The sequence below is a fragment of the Sminthopsis crassicaudata genome, chromosome 4 (genome assembly GCF_048593235.1).
Source record: "Sminthopsis crassicaudata isolate SCR6 chromosome 4, ASM4859323v1, whole genome shotgun sequence".
NCBI lineage: Eukaryota > Metazoa > Chordata > Mammalia > Dasyuromorphia > Dasyuridae > Sminthopsis > Sminthopsis crassicaudata.
The window spans coordinates 178,451,731-178,465,014 of NC_133620.1; the positions used below are offsets into that span (position 1 = coordinate 178,451,731).

General features: G+C 37.1%; 1 protein-coding gene across 2 annotated transcripts in view; it reads right to left on the reverse strand.

Moving 5' to 3' along the window:
* HSF2 (heat shock transcription factor 2) overlaps positions 1-11,605 on the reverse strand; it is a 38,144-nt gene extending 26,539 nt beyond the window's left edge. The window contains exon 1 of one of the 2 annotated variants that reach the window (XM_074309979.1): positions 11,266-11,605. In XM_074309979.1, coding sequence (XP_074166080.1) covers positions 11,266-11,358 — 93 coding nt within the window. In that variant the 5' untranslated portion in view covers positions 11,359-11,605. The remainder of the gene's footprint in view (positions 1-11,265) is intronic. The other variant, XM_074309978.1, reaches the window with a different exon arrangement.
* Between the last annotated feature and the right edge of the window lie 1,679 nt (positions 11,606-13,284).

A 13,284-nucleotide genomic window follows, 5' to 3' on the forward strand; every position in this document is an offset into this window, starting at 1 on the left:
CCTACTGATGTTTGCAACAGATAAAATAATGAAGAAATCTAATGAAGAACCTATATTAAAATTAGTCTTCTTGCCTCCAAATTACAAAAAAATCTTCCAGAAGCTTAAGAGGAAAATCTGCAAAGCCAGAATGGAGACCAAGGACTAGCAAAACATATGGAGCTCTGTATCCAGAGGTAGTAAGAGTAAGATTCCCTGAGAATTCCCAAGGATAGTGAGAAAGTTCTAATATGGAGTACACTTCAACTTGACAAAAGCAGAGGCATACACAAATAGTACTGCACTTCTCAAACCAGGACAATTCAGTCTCAAACAATTCTAAGATCTCTAACATTAAGGTCTAGGGCAGTTCTTTAGATCTGGTGTTCTGAATCTCAAAAGAATTAAGAGAGCAGAATAATGGTATCAAACAAAGCCAAAACACCTTCATTCCTCCAACTCACACAAAGTGCCTATCCCTCATACAAAGCCTCAATAAAAGAACCATAGCCAGAGACACTAGTAAATAAAACAATGACCAAAAGTTCTGTAGATCTAAAGATTTTTCCCAAAAGGAGAGTAATCTTACTGCAAGCTGAGATCCAAAGGGAAAAAACACCTTCCATAAGGCCTATATGAATACCTAGGAAAAAAGCACAAGAGAAAAAATTAAATAAAAGATCCAGAAAACAAAATTGCTAGAACTCAAGAGTACTAAACTTCATCCAAATAACAGACTCCCTTCAAATTTAAAACAGACCAAATTTCAATTAATGATCCCATGAAACTACAAATATTAGATTGCAATATCAGAATATTAGAAGAGAATAAAAAATGAAAAAACAATCTAGGAAATTAAGATAGTTTAAAGAACTGCCTTGGAAAACAGGTCAAGGAAAATATAATTTAAGAATTATTGGATTCCCTGAACACCACAATTTTTTTTTTTCTTTTTCTGAGGCTGGGGTTAAGTGACTTGCCCAGGGTCACACAGCTAGGAAGTGTTAAGTGTCTGAGACCCTATTTGAACTAGGGTCCTCCTGAATTCAGGGCTGATGCTCTATCCACTGTGCTACCTAGCTGCCCCCCCCTTTTTTGGGGGGGCGGAGGCAATTGGGGGTAAATGACTTGCCCAGGATCACACAGGTAGGAAATGGTAAATGGTCATATTTGAACTTCAGGGCTGGTGCTCTACTGCGCCACCTAGCTGCCCCTCACAATCAAATTTTTAAAAAAAGGTTGGATATATTTTATGAATTCATAAATGAAAACTGACTAGATCCATTAAGTACCAAAGCAAAGACAGAATTCATCAATCACTTCACTTAAAAAGCAAAAAACAAAAGAAAAGAAAAACCCTAAGAATGTCATAGTCCAAATTCCACATGCCCATATTTAAGAAGAAAAAAAATCTTTAGATATCTAAAAAGCAATTCAAGTATTAAAAAACCACTATCCCACAGATCTAGTGGCCTTTACTATAAATGAGAATCTCTTTCCCATTTTCCTCTTGCATATTGTGTGTAAGAAAAAAAGGGCATCATAACCACACATGCAACTTATCTATTGTTCCTCCCCCCCCCCCCCCCCATATAAATTAACCCTTGGGTTTCCTGATAATATCATCTCTGCCTCATTTGGGTAATGAGAATGGAGTTGGGGGAAATTTTTCCCTCCCTCCAAACCTTGAAAAAAAATCATTCAGTTTTCATTAGAGATAGAGAAATGAATTATGTACAGCTTGCCTTGAACCTAAAATTATCATGCTGGCATAGAAATGTATAGATCAGGGAAAAAACCTAAACAGCAAATATCTAAAGTGAAACTGAGGGAGAAGCAGAGAAAGCATAAATCAACAAATCAATAAATCTTAATTCTCTTCCTTTTCAACTGTTCCGCATGCCAAACGCTAAAATATCAAACTACTAACATATTAAAAATGATTCCAATTTAAATGATAGCTTCATTATTATTTTGTTTGTGTTTTTTTGAGAGACAATTAGCATTAAGTGACTTGCCCAGGGTCACACAGCTAGTGTCTGAGGCCAAATTTGAACTCAGGCACTCCTAATTCCAAGGGCCACTGCACTGTTAACTAGCTGTCCTTATAATTTTATTACTGAGAAGAATTTAGGATTGGCAGTCATAGCCTCCCTATTAACTTAAAGACAAGGAATGAATTTGAACAGCTCTGCCACTGATTTTATACAAAGAGAATTTTGCATAAAACTGTTGAATTTCTACCATGCATTGCTTCAAAATAATAGGTAGAAGAAAAAAAAATGTTCTGAGTCACTTTGTAATCCTAAATTCTTATAATAGTAAGGGATGATGACTATATGATTAATTCAGTAAGCTATTAGAGCTAACAATCAGATATTCACACAGCAAATGAGACTAGAACAAAAAATTAAATACTTATTTGAGGTATAAACTAAAGTTGGTTGTAAGGCAAAGCATTATTATACTAAAAACCAAAGAAAGAATGATTTCTTAAAGTTTACTTTAGAGCAATTCGACAAATATGTGGAGAAAGTCCTCTTTAAAGGGACCATTTAAATATGTATTTGTTTGAGTATAAGTCTTACCAACACTTAGTAAAAGATTTGATCATCAATAAGGGAAATGTGCCCAGGCTGGCCTTCCCTCCCTACTTTACCCAAGCTATTTTTGCTCAAGAAATTTGTCTTGGCAACTGGTTAGCTTCAAAATTTCAGACATGGCCTAGAAGTGAGGGAATAAGCCACTTTTGGAACACTTATCTACTATAAAATCCATCCTGTTAAGTAGTAAGAAAAGCCATCTTATTATTGTAACAAAATAGAAGAAACAAAGGTATGATTAGATTTCCAATTAAAATTTTAGGATGGATAAAAGATATTTTCCACAACAAATATAAAAGCTTTCTGAATGAATGATTATCTGATTCTAAAACCAGCTGCTACTTCTAAAAAGGCCTTAATAAGATTTTCACTCAGCATAAATGCTGAGTTCATCAACACTAAACAGAGCAAACAAGCATGAAGGCAACCAGAAACCTATAACAAGCAACAACATCCACAAATGGCAATTTTAAAAAATGTGGTAGTATCTTGTTTTTGCTTTTCTAGCTATCATTAGCTAACAAGAGCTTTAACAGTGGTAGCACAATGTTCTTTCTAATTAGCATATGGAGGATAAGTGTAATGGGAATTAAGCATATTCACTTATCATTTTCACTCCTTCAGGAAGAGCCCTATACAAGTTTCAACCTCTATTTTGGGTTCTATTTGAAAATAAGGATTATGATGGATGACCATTTTCCATAATTAGACAATAGTGTTAACACTTTTCATGACTGTAGTTTAATTGTCCAATGGTGTTATATGTCAGATTTTTCCAAGTAATAAATACATGATACGAAACTGAACTTTTCCACCCTTTAAAGGATATTCTGAATTGAAATTTCCATGTCCATTTCCTAGTTTCTCTCACTAAGGCTATTAATGGCATGTAATATTAGCAATGAGGGTATCCGTGTGGGATAGTCCCATTTTAGATAAACTTAATCAAGACAAAGGTACATTTTCTCGTTTCATTCAACCCAGGCAAAAATCCTTAAAAAGCTAAACGTCAATAAAATGTTCACATTGATTAATGTTGACAAATTTAGTTTTTTAAAAAAGGTAGTTAAATCAGTGTCCTTACTATTCAAATAAACTTTGAGAGTAAGATGACTGAGATCCAACAGAAATATTAGCACCATTCTTAAGCTCTCAAAGCAATTTTAGAATAGCTCAATACTCTTCCCTACCTAGGAACCCCACACTTCTGTGAAACTCTCCCAAGATAGCATTAAGTGTTTACTACCAATTGGTTGAACCTAGAACTGTTTTCCTAAAAAAATGTCAGAACACTCTTAGTGAACAACATTGTTGTTCTGGAAGTCCAAATTCTGGAAACATATAATGATAAAGGCAGCCTGAGTTTGCTAGAGGCAGCAAGGTGGCACAGTGGATAAAGTCCTGGGTTTGAAGTCAAGAAGACCTACATTCAAACACAGCTCAGACACCTATTAGCTGTGTGGCCCAGGGGTAAGTCACTGCCTCCATTTCACCTTACTTGTAAAATGAATATGATAACAGTTTGAGGGCCAAATGAGACCAATCTATACAGCCTATAGCAGGCATCATATGAAAACTTATTCCTTTCCCCTAAAGAAATACCTTAAACACTACAATAGTTTCCTGCCTATAATCTCCTTTCTCCAACCTATCTTAGATTGCCTGATTTATCTTTCCTATTTTCAGCATGTTACTCTTCCTTGCTCATAATGTCCCCATTCAGAAATTATCTTGTGTGTACACTCCTTCTCTGCATAAATATCGTCACTCTTAGAGAATAGGGACTGCTTTCATTTTTGTCTACCATCCTTAGATTAGCTGCATAACAAAAGCTTGTTGATCGTTTGCTCAGTCTTCAATGGTTCTCTGCTACCTGGCTCATAGAATATACTCTAATCTAGTTTGGCAAATCTAGCCTTAAATCATCCTTTCCAATTTTCTCAGGTTATATATTTGTAAACTTCCTCTCAGAGGGTTTACTTATACCACCCAGCTTTTTGCTTCCAGGATCTAACCTCAAATCCTCTCTTTTTATGTACTCCTGGTTTAATGTGGTATAGCTGAAAAAGTTTTTCCATCTTCTCAATTTAAAAAAGCAAAGGAGATGTCTTTAAATTTTTTGTATTCTCCTAGTCTTTGTAAATAATTAGAATCTAAGATCTGGAAGGGACCTCCAAGGTTAATTTATTTCAATTTCTACTTTCTAAATCTCATGTACAACACCCTCCACATACAGTAAGGTCATTAGGTTCTGAACATTTGCATTGACTTAGAATTCACTATAACTCCCGGGGCAGTCCATTTCACTTCTGCAATATTTTAAATTTTTGTTCAGACTGGAATCTGCCTTTCTGCAATCCCATCATGTCCAACTCTTTGTGACCCTATTTGGCAAAGATTCTGAAATGGTTTGCTGTTTCCTTCTCAAATATATTTTTATAAATTGGGAACAGAACTAAACAGTTAAGTGACTTGCCCAAGATCATACAGCTTTTAAGTGAATCAATAAGATAATCTTCTTGACTCAGCACAGTCAATACCTTGTAATTCTACCCACATCTACCAAAAGCACACAAACGAAATTCTAAAGACAAAAAATCTTTGGGAAAGAGATTATCTATATTTCGAGAAAAAGGTAAATAAAAGTTCTATAAGATTCTGATGTTAGCAACATCTTCCATTTAAAATACTGAATATATAATTCTTAAAATACTTTTCATGTAAAGAAAAATTTTCCAATATTACAAAAAGCTTTATTTCCTCTATTTTGGTCCAATTTGTTTTTTAGATTGGCTGATCTGCACTTTAAAAGTTCTGTCAACATATTTCAAGTCCAAGTACCCTTGTTGCCAAGTGAATTGGGTGTTCTTTTTTTCTTGTTATTCTGATTCATTTTATTTTTTAAATATTGAGCTTAAATATCCAATAAAATGAAAGAAGAGAAAATGAGTATAATAAAACCAAGAATCTCATTACATTCAGCTTGCCTTTCAAGTATATATGTTCAACATTTAACTTTTTTTTTTGAGATATTCTCATCTTTATTTAAAGCTTTTTAATTTTCAAAACATATGGATGAATAATTTTTCAATATTGACCCTTGAACAGCCTTGTGTTCCAAATTTTCCCCTCCTTCCCCCTGCCCTCTCCTCTAGATGGCAAGCAATCCTATATTATACATGTTAAAATATGTTAAATTCAATATGCAACATTTAACTTTCAAAGTTGATCTGAAACTGTTTCTGTCTTTCATTCTTTTTTCCTTTGTGTATTATTTAAAAAATACTCAAATTATTCTTTTCTTTTTTGGGGGTGGGCAATGTGAAGTGATGAGGACAGCAAAATAGTAGACCTGCTTTTCCCTTGCTTCCCATTACCCTTTATAAAAAAACTTAAACACTCATTGGAATATATATTCCAATCTCTTCTTGTACAGTTAAGGAAAATTAGGTCTATAGGGAAAAGTAGCTTGTTGCAAGACATGTCAGAAGCAGAGCTGGAGTCCAATTTTCCAATTTGAGTCTTCTGATTCTCAGGGGAGTATTCCTTCTATTATATCAAATATCTCAGCAACAAAAAAAAAATCTCTAAATGATAAATAACAACAATATTCAGAGACAACCTAGTAGCCCAGTAGATAGAAGGCAGACTAAGTTTTTAAGAAGCCTTGAGATTTTGATTCAGTAAACTGCTCCTTGAGAAGATTTCATAAATGCAAACATTTGAAATTTTAATATATTTTGAGAAAAAAGTATTAAGACACTAATCTTATAGATGACTTAAAATTTAAATGTTACATTTCCATTTGAATAAATGGAGATTATGAAGATAATTGGGTAATCATTCAGCATAAAAAATAAAAAGAGTGCCAAAATATCTTTTTTTTTCCCCAAATGAAGATAATATTTAGTAGTAACAAGAAAAAAATGTATCACTTTTTGGTGGTTGTTTATTGCTCTTTAAATATTAGAAGGGATGATAAAAACACTTCTTTGCTGCTGTAAAGAATTCTGTACTTCTAAGAGGTAGGCAAAGATAGTCATCCCAATAGCCATTTTGTCAATTTGGGAACAAAGACTAAATTGCTTGCTTTTTTTTTTTTTTTTTTTTTTTAAATAATCATTTATCAAAGGACCTAATTTAAGCTACTTCGAAAGATACAAAGATAAGAAAAAAACAACTTAAAATGTTTGCCCTCCAGGAGCTTACTTTCAGCTGAAGGAAAGAACACAAAAGAAAAATAGGCACAAAGTAAATCCCCAAAGAAATTGGTATCAAAGAGAGGATTAACAGATGGTAATTGGGGGGTTGGTAAGGAGGGGTAAAGAAGAGGAGAAGACAGGATTCCCTCGGTTTAGAAGGTGATACTTAAACAGAGCTTGAAAAAGTGAGGGATTCTTAAGAATTAGGAGAGAAGAGAGTATATTTCAAACAGTGACAGCCTATTTGAAGGTAGGGAAGATAGTAAAGACCAAGAAGGTGCGAAAAGGAGGTAATGTGCAAAATAAGCCTGGACAGTAGGAATGGTGTCAGATTAAATGTTAATAAAAATAAAATAGAAAAAACTGTATTTATCATAAAGGCAGCAAGAAGACACTAGTGTTTTTGGAACAGTAGAGAGACACGTTCATAGAATCAACAAACTTACAGGTGGAAGGGTCTATAAAGACAATCTCATCTTCCACACACTTCACTTTGCAGAAGAGGCCCATAAAAGTAAAATCATTTGCTGAAAATCACACAAGTTGTCAGTAAGAAAGCTAATATTTGAAACCAGGTCCTATGACTCCAAATTCAATATTCTTTTTCCACAATACCTTCCACACCTTTGGAAACTATAGACAGATGGATTGGAGAGAGGAAAAACTTGAGGCTGGGAGACCAACTGGGAAACTATGTTTAGTTGATATCTGAAACTAAAGTAGTCTTAGAGGAGTTGAAAGAAGGGAATGGTTTCAAGAGATGTAGAAGCAGACCTAATGAGACTTGGAAAGTAATTTGGCTAGGTGGGGAAAAATTAAGTCAAGAGTCTGGAATAATTTCTATACTGTAAATCTAAGTGACTAAAAGTAACAATATCCTGAAAAGAAATTAATCAAAAGGGAAGAGTGTTTAAAAAAGGAAAGAAAGATGCATTTATAAAGCATCAATTATGTGCAGATTCTATGCAATTATGTGCTTTACAAACATTCATTTAATAATGAATTCTTTTCTGGATATATTGATTTGAGGTGATATTGAAGCACAGAGTAGGCAATGTACAACGGGGCAAGGAGAAAATGTATAGATCCAAAACCTAACAAAGGCACTTTTAAAAAAAAGAATTAGGTCTGGAATTTAGCTCCCTTCATGTTTCAGTTTAAATGCCATCTTCTACAAGGTGGCAATTTCCCCAGTTACAGATTCTTCCCACCCCACTCCCACAAGTTATTATATATACATTTTATTATTTATGTACCTGTTGTTCCCCTCAGAACAAAAGCACATGGGACTGGGATGGTTTCATTTTCTGTCCTCATATCTCCAGTGTCTAGCCTATAGTAAGCCCTTAATAAATGTTTACTGGACTGAACTGAATTCTGGATCTCTGTCCAACCATTAGCACATACCGTTCCCTTTTCTTGGTCTTGGCTACCATTCTTCCAAACAACAGCATCAGTTAAAGACTAGTTGTGAAGTGATAGATCAATGCCAACTTAACAACAGTAATCTAAATGGTACCAAACTTGTAGTTAATGTAGTATAAAGGAAAGAGCACTACACTAAATACTGAGACCTAAGTTCTAGTTCTACCTATGCTTAACTGTATACATAGAGCGAGCAGTGATTTAGTAATAAAATCATAGGACCTTGATTAAAATCTGTGCTCTCTTATTTAATAACTACAACTGTAGGCAAGTCAATAAACTAACTTATTTAGGTCTTAATTTCTTAGTTGAAAAATGAAGGGGCTTCTTAAACATTTTCTATCCATGACCTGAGAAATTTTTATATGACCCCAGGTATGTAGATAGAACAAATCAAACACTTGCTGATAATAAATCATAATTTCATCATCTCTACATTCAGTTACAAGATCCCCACATGGGATTTCAAACTGCACTTTAAGAAACTAAGGACTAGATGATTTTTAAAATTCCTCCCAATTCTACATTATAGGAACCTTTCAGGGTTTCAGTTTATTCATCTGCAAAAAAACAAAAAACAAAAAACAAAACAAAACACACACACACACACCTAAACCCAAGGTGAACTAAAAGATCTTTAAGGTTCACTTCTAGTTTCAAAATGCTGATTCCATCATCCTTCTGCATCTCAATTTAAACTGTCCACTCTTCCAAAAAAGAAATCATAGGACTTAATGTACTAATATAAAATGATAGTTCTGAAAGGGATTTGTTAATTTAACCTTCTATGATGACCTTTAAAGGACTCTGAACTATTCAACAATGCAACAAATATTTAAGCAAATTATTTTTTGTACTGGGTAAAAATACAAAACAAGTCAGTTTCTGATTTTAAAGATCTTACAATATAATAAGATAATAAAGAAATGACTAACAACAACATAAAAGAGAACTGAAGTATACAGGAGAAATAAGAACAAAGGGCTAAGAAGCTATAGAGGTTATTTGGGGACAATGGAGAGAGCACTGGATCTGCAGTCAAAGTCCTGGATTGGAATCCTGCCTCTGCCATTTATTGTCTCTGCACCTTTGAGCAAGACATTTAAATTAGACCTGTCTTCCCACATATAAAATGTAAAACCATGTGAGGAATGGCAAGATAGATTCTCAAGTTTTTTCCATTTTCAAATCTATGATCTCTACGACAGAAAACATTACTTTTGAATATGATAAATATACATCAGTACAAGGACTAATCCCTCCATTGAGTAACTACGTCTAATACAGAAAATGCATAAATAGTTTAACTATATCTTGAAAATGATATGGTCTTCATTTCCTTTTCACAACTTAGCAACGGCTTTCATGTTTGCATTTATTTGGTATAGAATTAATGAACTATACTATTTATATAGGTTTTAATATTTACAAAGTACTTTACATATATTAACTCATTTGATGCAGCTATGTAGTGAAATGGTGGGCCTAGAGTCAGAAAGTCTGAGTTTCCATCCCACTTCGGGCATTCACTAGCTATGTGATCCTAGACAGCGTCTACTAAAGCTCTTTGCCTCAGTTTCCTGCACTGAAAACAGGGATAAGAGCAACTACTTGTTAAAAAGAGTTGTTATAAGAGCAAAGAAAATATCTGTATGTTCTTCACTATAAATGCCAGTTCCTTTCTCCCTTTCATTTGAGTCTCACAACTATGAATTAAGTGTCATAAGTAATGATTCCACTTTATAAGACCAAGGCTTAGAAAGCTAAATGATTTTGCCCATGGTCAGTGTCAGCAACTGAATTAGAACCCAGACCTCTCCTTCTGTCAAGGACTGTCTCTCCTTTCCATTACACAAAGCTTCGTTCAAACTGGACGGGTTCCCTGGACACCAGCAGGTCAAATACATCCATTTTCCTAATGAGAAAACTGAGGCCACAGGAGTGTAAGTGATTTGTCAGATGTAACTGAACAATTAAAGTCAGGTGTGGGAAAGATCGTTAGTTAAGAGGGCATGGATTAAAATCCCGATTCCAATCCTTAGTACTTTAGGTGACCTTATGGAAGTCTAGTCTCTCAATGGTCGGCCCACGGTGGCTCTTTCCATTACATCACTCTGCTGGATCACTGACTTAAGAAATTCCCTCCTCTGTTCTAATCCACTGCTGAGTTACTGCCTATCATCATGAAGCTAAGAATCATTACAACACATATACAACCCGAGTGCTCCCAAATCTCGAGTTAATTTTTCTATTTCTGTCCAACGATTTGATTTTTACAATCAATTATCCAGCAACGATTAGCATTTGCACTCTTCCCTCCTCTCCCTCCACCCCCACTGCAACCCCCTTTCCTCCCCGTCTACAGAACCATCCCGGATGCAAAAGCTTTTATTTTCTCCAGGAGAAAGGGGCGTGTATTGATGGACTTCTTTGGAAAGATGGCAGGGTGAAAGATCTCAGCTGGAAGAAAAACGCAGAAGCTGTGATCTGAGCCCGCCCCCGTCTCCCACTCCGGTGCATGAAGGAGGAGCACGCAGTATACTGAGCGCGCAGCGCTTGACATCCGCCTTCCCCTTAGAGTTTAAAGGTAAAGGGGGGGGGGGTGTCAGTGTATACCACCCCCTCATACGAAATCGCCCACCACCCCAAGGCTAGCCTGAGAGGGCCGGCGCTGCTCTCGCAGCTGACCCGGCCGGGTCGGCAGCAGGTGCGTGCCCAGCTCCACAGTCGCGGCCCCCTCCTCCCTCTCCTCCCTCCCTCCTCCCTCCCGGCTGGCAGGCAGAGGAGGCCGCGGCGCGGCAGAGGTAATCAGGAACGGCGCTCCGGGTTTCCAACGCACATTCTCCTGGAGCTGCCGGGGAGAACAATACCGGGGGGGAATCAAGGAGAGGGAAGGGGGGCCCGTCCCCGGGGAGCGCCCGGAAGGATAGGAGGAAGGGGGGGGATGCGGCATGTTCTCCGCCCCCGCAGGCCTCCGCAGGGGACCTGGGGAGCGGGGGAGACAGTACATTAGGGGTAGGGAAACGGAGGAAGTGGGAGGCCGCCGGCCGCGGTACCTGGCTCCAGGTGATGAACTCGTTGGTGTGGGCCTCCTCCACCAGCGTCCAGAGCTTACTGAGGAAAGCCGGCACGTTCGAACTCTGCTTCATTGTTACAACTCGGGAGATTCTGAAATCTACTCTAGAACGCGGCTGGAGCAGCAGGGACGGAGTAGGCAGCAGCTACCCCCCCGGAGCACCCACAACGCAGGCGCGCCACCAGCACTGCCAGCACCCCCGCCCCCCTGCGAGTCCCTCCTCCCCACCCCAAACTCGCGAGTAGCTCGGAAGGACACTGCGACTACGCAGGATGGACTGGGAAGGCCACACGTGATGGACGTCTCTCCCGGCCCCGCCCTTGTTTGTCGTTCTTGTTCTTAGCCAATCGGCTGCCGAGGATTCTTTGTTTGGGGGGAAGGATTGGCCACTAGGGATGAAGAAGGCAGTACCTTCCTCCCCTCTTTATATAACGCCTCTCCCAGGCAAAACTTTTTTTTCTTCAACCTTCAGCACGTGTTGACTTTTTACCTTGTAACAACCCAGAGTCCTTGGAGCTTTAGCCCGAGATTCTGGAGTTTAGGAAGATTTTTGTTGGGTGACTGGTGGAAAAAACAAAATAGTAATAAAGAATGAAAAGAATGATTAATGCCGATCGAGAAGGAAAGAGGAAAGATAAGCTTCTTAGGCTCCGGCACAGAATGTTAATGCTATACGAAATTAGGTTAATTCTGAAGACCTTGAAACATTCAGAAATTTAAAAATTAATCATCCAAGACAAAGTAGACCCAAGAAAACACAGGGAAGACTTTCTTGTTGATACCTGTACACGAAGAAGGGTTTGAAAAAATAAAAAGGAAGCTTCATGCTTCCTTTAAATCCCAACTAGGCATGAATACCAAAGGAGATTAAAAAAAAAAAAAAAGGAAAAGGAAAAGGACCCTATATGTTCAAAAATATTTGTAGCAGCTCTTCTCAGGAACTGGAAATTGAGGGGATGCCCATCAATTAGGCAATGGCTAAATAAATTGAGGTATATGATTGTCATGGAATATTATTGTTCTGTGAGAAATGATGAGCAAGATGCTCTCAGAAAAACCTCCAAAACATACACATTCAATGAAATAGAGGATTTTCAAACATTTGTAATGAAAAGATCAGAGCTGAATGGAAAGTTTGAATTTTCAAACTCAGGACTCAGGAAAAGCATAAGGAAGTAATCATGGAAGCTTTTAGATTAAAGGGGAAGAGGAGAAGGAAAGGGTAAATGAGTGAACTTTATTTACTTTTATCAGAATTGTCTCAAAGAGGAAATAACATATACACTCAATATGAGTATAGAAATCCTTTTTTACTCTGAAAGAAAACAGAAGAATGAGGTGTGGGGAGAGGGGAGAGGGAGAAAAGAAAAGGCTTATTGCAGGGAGGGAGTGGTCAGTAGCAAAATAGGATGAGGCTGGGTAAAAGGAGAGAGAGAATAGAATAAGTGAAGGAGAAATACAATTAGCAATAGTAACTGTAAAAAAGAATTTTGAAGCAAGTTTCTTTGATAAACATAGAACTGAGTCAAATTTGTAAAAAATAAAAGTCATAACTCAATTGATAAATGATCAAAAGATATGATCTATGCCCAAAGGAATATGAATTCGTGCATATTCATTGACCTGACAATACCACTATTAGGCAGTGTGAAAAATGCTGAAAAGTTGGATTTCCCCAGGGTTGCAAACTTTGAGGTAGTGTGGAATAATGGGTAACACTGACCAAGGGCTTTTCAAGAATGTGAGAGGTTAAGGAAGGTTAGGACTCTACAGAACAAAATTAAGTGATCAATAGAAGCCTTGAGCAAACAAACAATTTTGGGGCCAGGAAGGGACAGGTGGATTCAGCCAGTCTGAAAGAATCTTGTGATTTTGAGAAAACCACAAATTTAAGATAATAGTCCATCCAGCCCAAAGTATTTGGTGTCAATGACCTGACTCGACCAAATCACTACTGCCAGCTTAATAGACTAATTGAATATTAAGCAATATACCGGAT